The 17,098-nt window shown below is 37.2% G+C and overlaps 1 protein-coding gene across 3 annotated transcripts in view; it reads right to left on the reverse strand.

Moving 5' to 3' along the window:
- KAT6A (lysine acetyltransferase 6A) overlaps positions 1–17,098 on the reverse strand; it is a 113,765-nt gene that overhangs the window by 30,374 nt on the left and 66,293 nt on the right. For all 3 annotated transcript variants that reach the window (XM_058525290.1, XM_058525291.1, XM_058525292.1), the window contains 3 exons: positions 15,339–15,474; positions 13,700–14,016; positions 11,152–11,270 (listed from right to left, as the gene is read on the reverse strand). In XM_058525290.1, the coding sequence (XP_058381273.1) occupies positions 11,152–11,270; positions 13,700–14,016; positions 15,339–15,474 (572 nt within the window). The remainder of the gene's footprint in view (positions 1–11,151; positions 11,271–13,699; positions 14,017–15,338; positions 15,475–17,098) is intronic.

The raw sequence follows: 17,098 nt of genomic DNA on the forward strand, positions 1-17,098 counted from the left end.
TCTCTCATCCTTTCTCTTCACAGGACCTATAATTCAGTGATCCTGCCAGCTTTTCACTCTCCTTATGCCCTCCTTCTCCTTATCCAGCTTAGATTTCAAGGTCTTTTATTGGACCTCATCTTTGCATATATCCTTAACTTCCTTGCTTTTTCCTGATTCAACAATAAAATCTCAACTCTGGTTAAATTAAATTCTCCATATAACTCAAGTTGTCACTCTCATATCTGAACATGGTTAGAGAAAAACACAGAACCATGCTGACTGGTCTCAATTTATAATAATTGAAGGCTCTTGATGCTTCCCTACTCCGTTCATTCTCCCATTCTCCTAAAAGATTATTTCATACTTCCTCCTATCTCTTCAAGCCTCCAACAACTCTTACCCCATCTTCAATTGCTTTTTTTTTTTATGTGAGGAAGATCAGCCCTGAGCTAACATCCATGCCAATCCTCCTCTTTTTGCTGAGGAAGACTGGCCCTGGGCTAGCATCTGTGCCCATCTTCCTCTACTTTATATGGGATGCCACCACAGCATGGCCTGACAAGCAGTGCATCAGTGTGCGCCCGGGATCCGAAACCGGGCCGCCAGCAGCAGAGCGCACGCACTTAACCGCTACACCACAGGGCCGGCCCCCCATCTTCACTTTCAACCAATGCCTGTGCTTCCTACTACATTAGAAAACTACGAAGCAATCAAAAGAGAACTTCCACAGCTTTCCACAGCCACATCTGTATGTCTACCCTCTGTGCTCATATACCCTGCCTTTCCTTAATAGTGGCTACACTATCTATGCTCCTATCTAAGGCCAATGCTTCCACTTGTATATTAGATTACATCCTCTCTTACCTACTCAAAGACATCATTCCAAAAATTTTCCCTTCTCTCTTTTGCATCATCAGGTTTCTCTCCATTAGATCATTCCTATCAGCATACAAATAACTGTTATTTCTCCCATATTAAAAAAAATGTATACCTTCTTTTGCCCTCACATCTCCATCCAACTACTTTCTTTGCTCCCCTTCATTGCAAAATACTTGAAAAAAGTAGCCACATATTACTACTATAACCAATTTCTCTTCTTCCATTTCTTCTTGAACCTACTCCTCCTCCCTCATCATGGAAACTGTTTCTCAAGCTCACTTCCATGTTACTAAATCTGATGGTCATTTTTTAGTCCTCATTTTACTTGACCTATTTGCAGAATTTTCCATTCCTTCCTTCTTGAAACATCTTCTTCACCTGGCTTCTAAAGAACCACAATCTCCAAGTTTTTTTCTTACTTCATTGGCCATTCCTTCTGAGTTTCTCCAATCTCTAAAAGTCGGAATGTCACAGGACTCCTCAAAACTCTTTTCTCCTCCTTTGGTGATCTCATCTAGTCTCATTCCTTTAAATACCACCAACTTGCTGACAAGTCCTAAATTTAAATTTTCAGCCCAGACTTGTGCTTTGAACCCCAGACATATATATCTCACATTCTACTTGATATCTCCTCTCCTGAATGCCTTATAGCAATCTCAAGTTTAACATGTCCAAAAACAAACTCATGATCTTCTTTTCCTCAAACGTGCTCCTCCTGAATTCTCCTCCACCTCAGTAAATGGCAACTCCCTCCTCCAACTGTGCTCCGGCATCATGCTTGACTCTCGGTTTTCATAACCATCCAATCCATCACTATACCTTCAAAACATAATCAGAATTCCAATTCCACTACTATCACTATGATCCAAACCACTGTATCTCTTACTTGGATAATTCTAATAGCCTCCTAAGTTCTCCCTGCTTTTGTATTTTCCCCTCCAATCTACAGAGAAGCCAGAGTATTCTTGTTAAAAGCTATGTCAGATCATGTCACTCTTCTGCTCAAAATCGTCCAAGGATTCCTATATCACTTAGAGTAAAAGCTATAGACCTTATAATGGCCTAGAAGACCCTACAAAATCTGGCCTCCCATTACCTTTCTGTCCTCTCATCACCTAATTTCTATTCTCACTCATACTTACTCAGCTCTAACCACACTGGCCTTCTTGCATTTCCTTAACCATGCCAAGCACAAATCCCGATTCATGACCTTTGCATTTCTGCTCCCCTGACTGGAATGCTATTCCCCGATACCCACATGGTTCATTCCCTCACCTCCTTCAGGTTGCTGTTAAATGTCAGATAGACAGTCCCTAACACAACAATTTAAAACTGCACAAATCCATCCTTTCTCTCTGAATTCTCTCTCCCTTCCCTGCTTTTTCCCCATAACACTACCACATGGTATACCATTTACTTTAACCCATCCTCACCCCAACTAAACCGTAAGCTCCTGAGAATAAGGATTTTTTTTTTAATCTGTTTCGTTCACTGCTCTATCTCCTGTGCCTAGCACATGGTAACCAGTACTCAGTACTACTTACTGGTAAATGAATGTTATCTATGATCATAACTTCAGCTATCACCTATGTGCTAATAACCTGGCAAATCTCCTACCCAAAGCCCTCCTGACCTTCATACCCACATAGATAACAGTCTACAAAAGTTCTCCAGTTAAGACTTCACACAAACCCCCAATTTATGTAAGCATGGTCTCTTCCACTATCGAAAAAAACTCCTCTTCCCACATTTAGTATCATCATCTACTCAAAATAGAACACTGGGAGACCTATTTGGTTCCACCCTCTCCTCCAACCCCAACTCCCAACCCAACATTATATCTTTTCCATTCTATCCTAAATCTTTCTCAAAATCTCCACCTACTGTATCTCCTCTGCCTTCATTTAGGCCCTAGTCACTTCTCATTCTGACTACTGTAATCATCAGACTCGTAGATGTCCTTGTTCAGGTCTTCTCCAATCCACTGCTCATTGTATCACCAGAGCTGAGCTTCTACATGCAAATACAATCATGTCACCCTCTTTTTAAAAATCCTTCAGTAGCTCCTCAAGAGCTATTTAACTACTTTAAAAAGCTACTGTAACTAAAAAATAAAGTACAAATTCTTTAATATGGACCATAGGATCTTTGTGATCTGGTCTGAACTCACCTTTTCAACCTCATCTCTTACTCAACTCCAGCCAAACAAACTACATACAACTCCAAGGGTTCAATAAGCTTTCTCACACCCAAGCTGTTCTATTTGAAATGCCTTCCTCCTCTTCTCCAATAGTAAATTCTTATTCATTCCTTCAAATCCTGCTCAAATATCACCTCCTCTATGAAGACACCCCTAACAGCCCTAGACAGATGCCTTCCTTTTCATTCTTACTGCCACTAATTCATATCTCTATGATGGCATTATACCATAAACTAGCAGTTAAAAGTTAAAGATGTGGAGTCAGACTGCATGGGTTCAAATATTGATTCTAATACTTAATAACTATATAACTCCAAGTAAGATAATCCTTCTAAGGCTTTAATCCCTTCATCTATAAAACGGGAGCAAGTAATAACAAGGTTGTATTAAATGCAAAAACTTGATATATAATGCTGAATGTAATACCTGGCACACAGTTAATGAGTACCTATTACTAACCACATGGCTTTAATTATTTGTTTATAAATGACTCCTCAACTGGAGGGCAGAGACACATTTTCTATTTATCTATGTATTTCTAGCACCTGCTATTAAGATAGTTAGCAGATGCTCACATTTATCTAGTGCTGACTACATGAATGACACACTAAGCGCTTTGCAAATATCAACTCAATCCTTTCAACAAACCTATTAAGTAACTTGCTCGACCAAGGTCACTCAGCAGAGATAGGATTTGAACAGTGCAGGCTGTTTCTAATACCTAGGCTCTTAACCACTATCTTAATAAATACTCAGTAAAATTGTGCTAAGTTGTCGAATGAACTCAAAATACATCTAAACAGCCTTTAATATGTGACTTACAATTAATGGGTAAACGCCTTAAGACACTAAAACAGCCCTCCGCTCCCCATTCCTAATTTCACCAGTACCAAGGAGAAATCACTACAGTAATAATAAAAAAGCAGTCATGGGATACCTTAAAATACCAGCAAGCCAAGACTAATGTCCTCTTACTAACTTTCAAGATCCTCCAAGATCCAGCCCTATACTAGTAATTTAATATATTTCTTACCATTGTCCAACAAATGTCCACTCTGTTTTACCTCTCAAACTAAACTACAAGTAGTCCTCACTTTGCATGGTGTCATGTTAACCGAAATTTATGCATATCGGAACTGAGACCAAATCTCAGGCACCACAGAAGTGTATAAGCATGGACATGATTCTGATAGGCACATGTTTCTAGTAACACAGTGCCATGAAAGCAAGGACTGTTTGTACTATAATACCTTTATGGGCAGCTATTGTGTTTTCTACATCATCCCCACAGTGTGACACGCACATAGTAGGCCCTCAAATATTTTTTGATCTGATGGACCAAGAATCACAATGCCTCTTCTATTTATAGTAGTCATTTATTCCTCAAAGCTGAAGTTAATGTTGTTTATTCCACCTGGTAAGCCCTCATTCTCTCCATTTATCTAAATCCTAATCATCCTTTAAGCCTACTTCTTCTGTGATCATCTCAGATCACACCATTTCTTACTAATCTTAGTATACGGTGAACATATGGAACAGTCTGTATCATTTAACACAGCAACAAGTGATATTAATTGGTACTCTATGCCACTGTTTATCTTCCCACGTATCTTTTCCTACTTGCATTCAGTCCATGCCTTACGATTTTGATGCCTCCATAACATTTTTTTACAGAGTAACGCAGAATGTTATTGTGATTAAGGATACAGGATTTGAAGTCATACAGGCCTGAGTTCTAATTCCACCTCTGCCATTACTAGTTATATAACTTTAGGAAAGTCACTCAACTAAAAGTCTCGATTTCCTCATATATAAAATGAGGATAACAATCCTTACCTCACAGAGTAAACAGAGTTGTTGAACCTAGTTTATTTCATTTCTAATAACTGTTCAATTCTTTATGCAAAGAAGAAAATTATTTTAATAGCCCACACAGATTTCAAAAACACTGTTAACTTTCTAGTACCACACACACAAAAATCAAATCCTTCAAAATTAGAAATAAATTAGTACGGAAATATAACATGCTGTTTGGTGATATTTTATGTAAAAATCATTCTATATATTTCAAGAAGGCTGTTATGCTCCAATAGAATGAGCTGAATACAAATGCTTCTTTCTGGTGATGGACCTTTTAAGAAAAACCATTTCCCCCCTGTTCATAAGATCATTCTTGAAATAAAATTCCAGAACAAAAGCCTATACTACTAATTTTTTATGCTTCTATTTTTCTTCCCAGAGGTGGCTCTTTTTTTTTTTTTTTGAGGAAGATTGGCCCTGAGCTAACATCTGCTGCCAATCTTCCTCCTTTTTTCCTTTTTTCTCCCCAAAGCCCCAGCAGATAGTTGTATGTCATAGTCGTACATCCTTCTAATTGCTCTATGTGAGATGCCGTTTCAGTGTGGCTTAATGAGTGGTGCATAGGTCCATGCCCAGGATCTGAACCGGCGGACCCCGGGCCACTGAAGTGGAGCACACAAACTTAACCACTATGCCACTGGGCCAGCTTCAGAGGGGGATCTTTTTCATGGAAGTGTTCATTGTATAGCTAATGACGGAACATAGTACCAGGCAAACTACATCCTTACTTCTCCTAAAATTGAAAAAAAAATCTAAATCAATTAATGGATGACTCTTTTTGATAAAAATCTTGACAAACATTTCAATAATTCTTGACTTAATTAGATAATATACCACACAAACTTTAATTACTCAAGATAATCACTATTAGCAAATACTGGATTTGCTTTTTTGAGTATGTTTCCTACTAGATAGTAAGCTCTACGAGAATAAAATCTGTCTTACTCATAGCCCCTACACCTAGCCTGGTTTCTATAAGAAACTAGGCACTCAATAAATGATGGGTTGTTGGTGGGATGGATTCCAGTATTAACTCCTTTATAATTTATCTCCTACTGATGCAGCTGTACAACGGCCTAAGACCGTGTAATAAAATCTTTCTGCAAAATTTTTGAAACAAAGGTTGACACAGCTTCTACTACACCATATTTAGGCTCTCAAAAATGACTTTATGCATTATCTTTATGAATGCTTTTATTATTCAAAACATCATCTAATCTAATCAATAGTACCTTTCCCAATTGGCTTCAACCCACTTTCTCTATTACATTAAGTCAGAGAACCTGGGAGTCAAGTCTTGATGAATTCTTACTCCTTCAAATTACACATCAAATCTATCACCAAGTTCTGCTGATTCCCTCTCTAAAATATATTCTAAATCGATCCACTTGTCTCCCATTTCCACTGCTACCTCTCTAGTCTAAGCAACCATCTTCTTTCATCTGTATCATTGAGAAACCTTCTAAATTGGTTTCCCTGCTTCCACTCTTGCCTAATTGCAATCCATTCTTCACACAGTGGCCAAGGAAAAATTTTTAATGCAAATCTGATCCTGCTATTTCCTTGCTAAAAATCATTCAACGGTTTCCCACTACAATTACAATAAAACCCCAAATCCTAACCTATGTCCTCAGCCTATGTCTCCAGCTTCATCTTGTGTGACTCATTTATTCATTATACTGGAGTTATACTGGCCTTCCTTCAGTTCCTCAAATTTACCAAGTTCTTTTATGCCTCCAGACGTTTACACAGGCAGTCCCCTTGTGCCTGGAACATTCTTCTCTCTAGCTCTTTGCCTTGCCAACTTCCTACTCATCTTGTAGGTCTCTGTGTAAATTACTACTTCCTTAAAAGAGGAATCCCAACTACCAGCAATTTAGATCAGCAAGTCCCTATTATAATCTCTCATTGCATTCTTATTTTCTTCCTATTACTTATCATCTGTAATCACAGATTTAGTTGTATGATTTTTTATCATCTGTCTGTCTCGCTCTTGAGACTGAAATCTTCATGAAGGTAGAATCTATGTCTTTTTGTTCACCCTATAGCTCTAGTAGCATGCCAGGCACATGAATACTAAATGAATGAACTTCATGGAGAAATATCACCATCATCAGAATTTTAGTGCACTGCCAATAAAAACAAGCACAAATTAGAATTCAAATACGTAGCTGTTTACTTCCTTGGTGCCACATACATACACAATCACAAGTTTAATCAAATGCTGGAAGAAACATATAATTAGCCAGATTATTGTCAACACATTTATATCGTCTCTACTGGGCCTGAGCAAGGCTCAGCACCTCTTTTAACTTTCCTAGTCATCTTTCTCGTTACATTCCTATTATTCCAACTCCTGCCCCATTTCTCCCAGCAGAAAATTTCATTCAACATCCATTCATTAAACAAATATTCACTGAGCCTTTACCACATTCCAAGTACTTGGTATACAGCAGTGATCAAAAAGAAAGTCCTTGTTCTCAAGGCCCTTATATCCTAGAAATAAATATTTAAATTCAAGAAGTGATAAGTACTATAGAGGAAAAGAAAGCAGGTAAAGGGACAAAGAGGGATAAAGTGGGGACACATGTATGCTACTTTAGTTTGGGAGTTAAGAAAGTCCTCTCTGATAAGGTGACTCATCGCAGAGACCTAAATGGAGTGAGCAGTAAGCCAGCTAAATATCCAGACTAGAGGAAGGGCAATCCAGACAGAGAGAGCAGTTAGTGCAAAGGCTCCAAGGCAGGAGTGTGCTTGGTGTCTCTGAGGAAGAGAAAGAGGCCTGTAGCTGGTGTGGAGTCTGTAACAAGGGCAAGAGTGGGAAGAGAGTATCCAAAGAGAGAGACAGGCAAAAAAGATCATACTGGGTCTTAAAGACAAGGGTAAAGACTTTGGTTTTTACAAATTCTAAGCAAGACTGAAAGGTTTTCTGAGCAGAGGAGTAGTATGATAAGTTAGAAAATATTTACTCTGGCCTCTGTATAAAGAATATAGACTAGAGACTGGGGTTAGGGACAAAAGTAGAAGCAAGGAGATTAGTCTGGAGACATTACAATAGCCCAAACAAGAGATGATGGTGGCTTAGACCAAGGTAGTAAAAGTAGAAGTAGTAAGAAGTAGTCATATTCTGGGTATATTTTGAAGGTAGAACCATTAGGATCTGCTGATAGATTGAAAATGGAGTATGAGTTGGAGAGAAAAAAATCAAGGATGACACCTCTTTGGGCCCGAGCAAGTAAAAGAAGAGAAGTGCCATTTCCTCCACTAAAAGGAACCAGGGATTCGTAGAGAAATGGCTGCATCTACAACTAGAACAATAAGAGCCTAGAACATATTGCTGTGCCAAAAGTAAATAAGAATGATGGGATATACAAATATTGAATCATTATGTTGCACACCTGAAACTAATATAATATTATATGTTAATTATATCTCAATTAAAAAAATCACCAAATAAGCTGAATAAATTGGACAAAGTCACACATACAAAAAAAGTCAAAGGTGAGGTAGGGATTAAAATTACAATAAATGTTCTCAATCTCTGGCTCTGAAGAAAAAAAAAGAATGACAGAGACATGTCAAAATGACACAAGGGCCAGCTTGAAGAAGCTCCCCCTGCCCAAATCTGGAACAATTTGAGCATCAAAATAAATAGCAATAGCGGGCGAGCCCCCTTGGCCTAATGGTTAAGTTCCACATGCTCCGCTTCGGTGGCTCCAGTTCAGTTCCCAGGCACGGACCTATACCACTTGTCTGTCAGTGGCCATGCTGTGACGGTGGCTCATATACAAAATAGAGGAAGACTGGCAACAGATATTAGCTCAGGGCAAATCTTCCTCAGCCAAAAGAGGAGGATTGGACACAGATGTTAGCTCAGGGCAAATCTTCCTCACCAAATAAATAAATAAATACCAATAGCAACAAATTATAACTCATAAAATAAGAACCTACAAGTCTAAATAAAATGAATAAAATAAATGAGAAAAAGGAAAAGCTCTTCCTTACAGAATGCCAATTAATAAACATAAAAGAAATAATAGAATTAGAAAATCATCTGTTTAGCAGCCAACAAAGTAATAGTTTCAGGCAAGAATCATCATTGGATACCAAATCTAATCAGTAAAAATGTGATGAGAAACAGGATATTTACATGGTCTCAAAGTGTATTCCCACAAGATACTTAATTATAGAAGGAAAATAATTTTATAGAGACGAAACATGGCAGAATACCACCTTAACCAAGTGATCAAAGTGAAAATCACTTGTAATGGGACAAATAAATACTACATGCCCCCTGATATAATGCACTGAGGAAGATACAACACCTCTGTGGTATTTCTGCCAAAGGAGTATCACCTAAATCTAATCATGCTGAAATATAAACATGCTCAAAATAATGGACATTCGACGAAATTAATGACCTGCACACTTCAAAAATATCAAGGCCATGAAAGATAAAGACTAAGGAACTGTTCCAGATTAAAGGAGACTAAAGAGACATGACAACTAAATGAAACACATGATCCTAGACTGGATAGTGGACCAGGACAAGTGTCTTTCTCTTTTGCTATAAAGAACATTAGTGGTACAACTGGTGAAATTTGAATAAAATCTCTAGATTAGATAATATACTTTACCTGTTTTAAATTCCTGTGGTCATATACAAGAATGTCCTTGTTTTTGGGAAATACACACAAAAAAGTAGGAGTAAAGGGGTATTAGCATTACGTCTGCAACTTGCTCAGAAAAAAATAAAGTTCTTCAAAAAAAGAACTAACTACTCCGAGCTCCTCTGAACTCCCAACTGAACTCCATGTAAACTTCTACTGTAGTACCTATAATACTTTGTTTTACTTGTTGGTAGAAAAAGAAATATGCCTTCAGAGGTTAGGCCCAAAGTAGAAATTAAACGACAGACCAAGACTTGAACCCAGATCTATCTGACTCAAAGCCAATATTCTGTTAAATCATAAGAGGATAGACTGCTGAGTAAATGTTTGCTGAATATTTATATTGTTGTTTTTATTTTTCAAAAACACTCACATAAAGACCTACATAAACAACCTATTCATCAATGGATCTCTTAATCCAGAGTTCACCTACACAACAGGAATCCCCAGCATCAGCCTTACAAATTCTTACTTTCAAGATAAGCGACAGAACTCAACTTGGCTTACATAGTAAGTTGGTGGCAAAGAAGGAAAAGACAAAATATAAATAACACAATCTGGAAGAGCCTTTATGATCTAGCCCCTGCACTTTTCCAGTCTCATCTCTTGCCATTATCTACACCCTGTGTTCTTTATGTTTTCCCACATTTTCAAGTCTTTGCGCTTCTGGTCCCTCTGATTATATGGGACCCCATTTCTTGTCATCCTGAGAAACTCCTACACATTCTTTAAGACCAGCTCAAATAGTTATTATTTCCCCTCAATGAATCTTCCTCTGACCTCCCCAAGCAGAGATAGATGCGTGCCCCCTTTCTCCCAAAACACCATGTATGTTATAATTAAACTTTTTACATTAATGAAATTATTTACTGACAAGTCTCTCTCAGACTATACTTGAGAGAAGGAATCCTGTCATTCACTTTGGCATCTCCAGCATCTGGCACATAAGGAAGTTCTTCGTCTATAAATTTATATCTTGCTATGTGTCATAAAGGATTAAGGCAGAAGCATTTAATAATTATTTCTTGAATTAATGAATATGGGTGTTTTATCACCCGAGAGAAGCTTGGTTTTTGTTTGTTGGTTGGTTGGTCAAATCCTAAACTCTTCTTCACACATAAGACAGAAAACAAATAAACCAAGCTCATTTAATACTGGTAGTCAAAGCAACGTGTTTATCTGCAAAACCAAAGCAGTTATCATGGGTTTGAAAGGAACTAACCAGCAGAACTATGTATATGTACAAACCATGTCCACTTGGATAAATAAATTGCTGTTACTGTCTTACCCACAATATGATCACGAGCTGCATAACAATGTTTTGGTCAATGACCAATTATATATTTGACAGTGGTCCCATAAGATTAGCACCATATAGCCGAGGTGTATAGTTTGTGCAAGGGCACTCTATGATGTCCGTACAACGATGAAATCGCCTAACGATGCATTTCTCAGAATGTATCCCTGTCATTAAATGATGCATGACTGTATAATTAATCCTCTGTTTCTCATCCATATACAGATTGTTGATTGCCCAACAATGTGAATATCCAACTTTACCTGCAGTGCTTGTTCTTGGATATCACGAAATAATTCCATATCTTTCTCAGTCATGATTTCCTGGCTCCCAAAAAGCCGTTCCTCACTTTCTTGTTTGCCATCCCAGCCATCCTGATTGTCTGCACATAAAGAAAGGGCTCACACATTATTAGTGCTATCCTTAGTTTAATATAGTAACTAGAAAAAATTTCAAACGTTTCTATTTCAGTTTGAAGACCTTAATATGTTTTATATAACAGAGAAGAGGACAGCACTAAACTGACTCCTAGAAAGATACCAGTCAATAAAGAATATATATATATTATATCTGCCTTATAATGAAAACCCTGAATTGTCTCAAAGCTTCTTAAAAATATTACATAACTAAATTTAAACTTCATTAAAAGAGATCATATTTTAGTATATTATAATACACACAAAAGCAGAAGAAGAAAAAGGTCTAAGGAGTATGGAATTTATTTTGGAATAGTATGAATATAACACTTTGTAGCACGAATTTAACAAGTCAACATTCAAATATTGCTTTTTCATTCTTTGGTAGTATGGAAGAAGTTTATGTTATAGAAAGACATAATTTTCATCACTTGGGAGCAAAACAGGAAAATCTGCTCCTTTTAAAATTCTCAATGATCCTGCAATTTTCATAAGGCCAACACATTCTTATCCCAGCAAAAAGATAACCTTCATATTAGCTACCTTAACTGATGTCAAGAAGTGCCAACTCCCCTCACATTCTGGGTGCCCTTTTAAAGCACAAACTCCACAAACCTGAGGATCACAGATGATAATCCTCTGGGTGAATATGAGAAATTATAATAATCATCCACTAAATGATGCATATTCCTCAAATGGGCAAAGAAATTAGTGAAAGGAGTATTGGGGGATTATGTAGATCATTATCCTTTGCATATGAAGATGACACTGCTGATGGACTCATTTCCTCTTTGTATGAGTGTGGCTGAAAAGACCAATTAGTGACAGACAGTTCTTTTCAAATCAACTGCATATATAGGCTGTCTGTTATTCATTTAGTATAAGAAGAAAAAAGGACAAGGACTCACTGTTGACAATACCCCCAAACTGAAAAATAAATATATATAATCTAAAGATACTATGTGACTTTAATGCCCCCTAGTGTGTGACACAGACAGATGCAGGCACAGATATAGTACAGCCTTCAGTGGCATTGTATCAGATGGTGCAGATTGTTGCTTCAACTCTACAATTCATAAAGAATACGACAAAGCCAATTAAAGCAAAAGCTCTCATCAATGCCTAAAGCTTAATACTGGCTCTCCCTATATTTTATACATTTGCCCTACTAATTTCTATTTCTAAAACTTTGCAGTAGATTCTTCTAATATTATCCATCTCCAGTGAAATGGTTAACTCAAAAATGCCTTTCATTAGGATCTGCTTTATAAGATTCTTTCCTTCTAAGTCTAGCCTAAACAGCTGGCATATTTTCTTAGATAAACATGCTCAGACTGGAGCTTATCTACAGTCTACATGGCTGATACAGACACGAAAAGTACTTGAATGCTTAAAGAATAATTTAGTTGATTGCCACTCTGGTAAAAGGCCAGTCAATACAGCATAAAAACGGGGACCTGACAATGACGAGGATTTTCTTGCCTGCACTGGACCAATCAACCAATTATACAAGCAGGAGTGACGAAGCAGTGAATACAAAAACCAGTGGAACATTCAAGGGAAGAAAATCAAAGTTAAGTATATGCAGTATATGAGACACCATACCTTTGGCCCTTGTGATCCAAGAGTCCACTCTCATTCTTCTACTTTCCTTCTACTTTCGTAAGAGCCCTTTCTACTTCCTACACAGGGTTAGGTTCTCTAAACTCAAGGCACTCAAATAGCAATGAGACTAGTTTAAGCTTTAATTATCTGAACAGCTAATCAAAATTTTCTCCTCTGACCTGAATTATCTGCCACACTATTAAGTCTTCTCCACAGATGTTCTCCACTTTGAAAACTAGGAAACTTAGCCTGATACATAAGCAAATGGTCTAGAGCTGTTGTTCTCTCTTTCCCTCTTTTTAAGTGTAATCCATGAAAACTGCAACTATATTTGCCAAGATTTGAAGTAGCAAAATCAATGACCCTACCATGTTTGCATATATTTTGGTCTTTTCCTTATGCTTAGATCAACAGCACTTTATCCCCCCATACTCTTTTGAATTTCCCTCTGGGAATAAAGTAAGCATCATGATGCTCATCACATGATTTATTTTGTAATTTATGAATATAAAGTTGTCCTTGATTCAAGGTTATACTCCAAATTTCTATAGGCAGATTCTTTGTGGTTCTACCAAGAGTTTCTACTTGTCCACTCTGCAACTTCATCTCTAGCCTCTAAATTCCTGCCATAGATATCACTTTACTATCATCTAAATATCTATTTTTAATACGTTCTTATATTCCATAACCAATTTTAATAATCAAATGTAAATCTATTTCAGATAACTAGTGTTATTCCAAATAACACACTTTGGGAGTACTTTTTGTTTCTAACTGAACAAACTTTTACCTGTGGGCCAGTCTGAAGTGCTTGATTTTCTGTTGCCCTTTTTCCTGATTCTGTATTGCTCAGAGTAGTCTACCACTTCCCCTCGAGGCTTCCGCCCATCAGGGGAAGGGGTAAAGAATTTGGTAAGCCCATCAATGAGCCCTTTGGTTTTCTTGTTGAACTTCAAGGGGACACTGCTATCTCTGCAGAAGTCCAAGCCATCTATTCGCTCTAAATATCCTTCTTCTGATGACGATGCTGATTGGCTGGAGAGAGTGATTTTACGTTTCCGACCCCTTCCAGGGCCAGTTCGAACTTTGCTGAAGGGACATTTTGATCTAAAGAATCAAATAGGGAAAAGGGTAACTATTAAAAAGAAATCTTTATAAGGTTCCTATTTAATATGTAACATAAGTAAAAAACTTACAGCTTTATAATAAAAATCTATATTGTTAAGAATATTCCATAAACTAAAATATTATATGAATCAGAAGTAATACTATTATTGGAAACATCTATTTCTGGGAAGCCTAGTTATTTTATAGTGAAAAGAATCCTAGGTCAGGAGTCAGAAGGCATGTTTGAGTGATAATTTTGCCACTTACTAGCTGTACATCTTGGACAAATCCCATTCTCTCTAAACATCAGTGTCTTCATCAAAATGATAGGTGGACCAGAGGACAACTAAGCCCCTTCCAGGTAGAAGGTACTATGACCTCTGCACCAGCTCAAAGTTATGCTTTACCTCTAAACACAAGGACAGGTTACTCTCTGCAAGTCAGGAATCAAAAGATCATTTTATAGGAAAATTAAAGCTTGATTTAAGATTTAAAATATGAACTACAACACTGGTTCTGTATATTGCAAGCTGCTAATGCTCATTCATTTCAATTATATCACTTTCAAGACAGTCAAGTGTAAAAAGAGTAGGTAAAATTTTGGAGAATAAAGAGAGGTTTACAGGCCTAAAGATATTTTACATATCATCAAAGGTGAATTACTATAAAGATACTCAAAAACAAAGACAGAATTAGCTACTGAATCTTGCCCCACCTCCTCTAGACACAGCCCAGTTTCCTAGTCTATAGGGGATAATTATATCCCTGATTTTTGCTAACAGATGAAAAACTTGCATTATTTTATATCAGGATATAGAATGTGACTTAGCTATGATCTCAATAGAAGAAGCTATCCAGTGATTTGTACACCTAATAGAAATAAACTACTGAGACTACATCAGGAGAGGAATCTGTGAAATGCTACAATAACATAATTTTTTCTTTCTTGTTTTTTATATAAGAGAAGCAATGCAAGGCAATGGTTAAAGGCTAGACTTTGGTGCCAGACTACTTGGGTATTAGTCCCAGTTCAACACTTACTATAAACTTGTGCAAGTTAATCACTCAGTGCTGTAGTTTCCTCCTTTGAGAAATGAGACTAACAACAGGGCCTCCCCCTCACTGGGTTGTTGGGAGAATTAAATGATTTAACACACGTAAAGCACTTAGAACAGTGCCTTGGCACTTTATTAAGGGCTCAATAAGTATTAGACCTTACTACATAACAGTGCCAGCTATAAGAACAAGCAAACAAGTGAATCTTACACTACAGAGAAGACCCTATCCTTTTCTCCCCTCACCTTGCCACAAGTACAACTTACACCGTGTTTTGTTTCTTTAACCTGTTTTTTGGACGTCCTATTGGATTAGCATAGCGCCGTTTTATCTGTGCCGCCTTCTTCTGTAGAAGTTTTCTTCCTTTTTTCCTAGGTCGACATATTTGACATATCCACATGCCTATAAAGAAAGAAAATCCCAAACAAAAGCACAATAGATATAAATACACTGAAAGTGTTCAGACACCCTAAGCCAGGAGTTTTTAACTTCTTTCAGGTCAAGGACTCTCATTTGAAAATCTGATGCAAGCCCTCCAGAAAAATAAGCATGAAAGCAAATACATACAAAATTCTACAAACACCTGGCAGAGATTCACAAATATCCTGAAGCCCACACATGGTTGAAGTCCACTGATCCTCAGTTAAGAATCCCTGCTCTATATCTAGCACTCAGATATTGGTTTCTAAGTACTATCCCACAAGAAAAGAAGCCAGGTTTCTATAGAGTAACAGCTGACTCTAGGACTAGAGCAGGGAAAATACAAGATAACCTGGAACATCTTGTGGTGTCAGAAAATAAAGAAGTGCTCAAAAGATGACGAAGGCATGTCAAAAGGACACTGAAGCCAACTTTAAGGAGCTCCCAACAGCCAAATCTGGGTCAATCTGAGCAAAAAAAGAAATAATCACAGCAATGGCTTATAACCCACGAGATAACAAATACCCATGAGTCCATAATGCTATAAATAATTGAATAAACAAATAAATAAATGGGAGAAAGGGACAGTTCCTCCTTACAGCAGAATTCCAATTAATGAATGTAAAATGAATGATGGAAATAGAAAAATCACCATTACGCAAACACCACAGTAAAAACTGGTGCAAGCAAGAATCAATGATGGATGCTAAAATTAGTGGGCAAAGCAGAAAAAGAACAACTTTAAAGTGTCAATCAGATTTCTCGACTGTAATCAAGTGATCAAAGTTAACAGAACTAGTACTAAGACATACCAGTATAATATACCCCTGTTACGATGCACTACAAGGGTACAACATCACTTTCGTGGTATTCTTGATGAGCTTCATGATAATCTAATCATGATAAAGCAAAAGACAAACCCAAATTGAAGGACTTTCTACAAAATAACTGACCAGTATTCTTCAAAAGTGTCAAGGTCAGGAAAGACAGCATCTGAAGAATTAACAGACTAGAGGAGACTAAAGAACTATGACAACTAAATATAATGTGAGATCCTGGATCAGATACTGGACCAGAAATTCAAATAAGGTGTGTCTGTCAATTGTACCATATCAATGCTAGTTTCCGGGTTTCAATAATTGTACTACGGTTTTCTAAGATGCTAACATTAAGGGAAGCTGGGTAAAGGGTACAATGAGAATTCTCTGTACTATTTCTACTACTTTTCTGTAAGTCTGAAATTATTTCAAAATAAAATGTTTCCTGCTTTAAGCTGCTATAAAACTTCTTTCGTAGGCATTAAATACACAGGAATGAAGTCCTAAGAAAATCTTTCTTATCTTGAAGGATTCTCAGAAGGTCTTTTGTCCAGATTTCAAGTAAATGGAAGAAGTAGGAAAGGGGAGTATTTATTCTTCCAATACATATAAATGTAAGACTTTTCAGTCAATAGAGTGGCATAAGATGTACTCAAATAAGTTCCTAAAGTGGAATAAGTTGGCTATACCTAAGTTTGATGTTCCTTTCCATCAACAGGAAAATTTCTCCAAACAGACATTATCAAATATCCTATCCTACAAGCATTTTACTTACAAAACCTATAAAT

Source organism: Diceros bicornis, chromosome 29, assembly GCF_020826845.1.
Source record: "Diceros bicornis minor isolate mBicDic1 chromosome 29, mDicBic1.mat.cur, whole genome shotgun sequence".
NCBI lineage: Eukaryota > Metazoa > Chordata > Mammalia > Perissodactyla > Rhinocerotidae > Diceros > Diceros bicornis.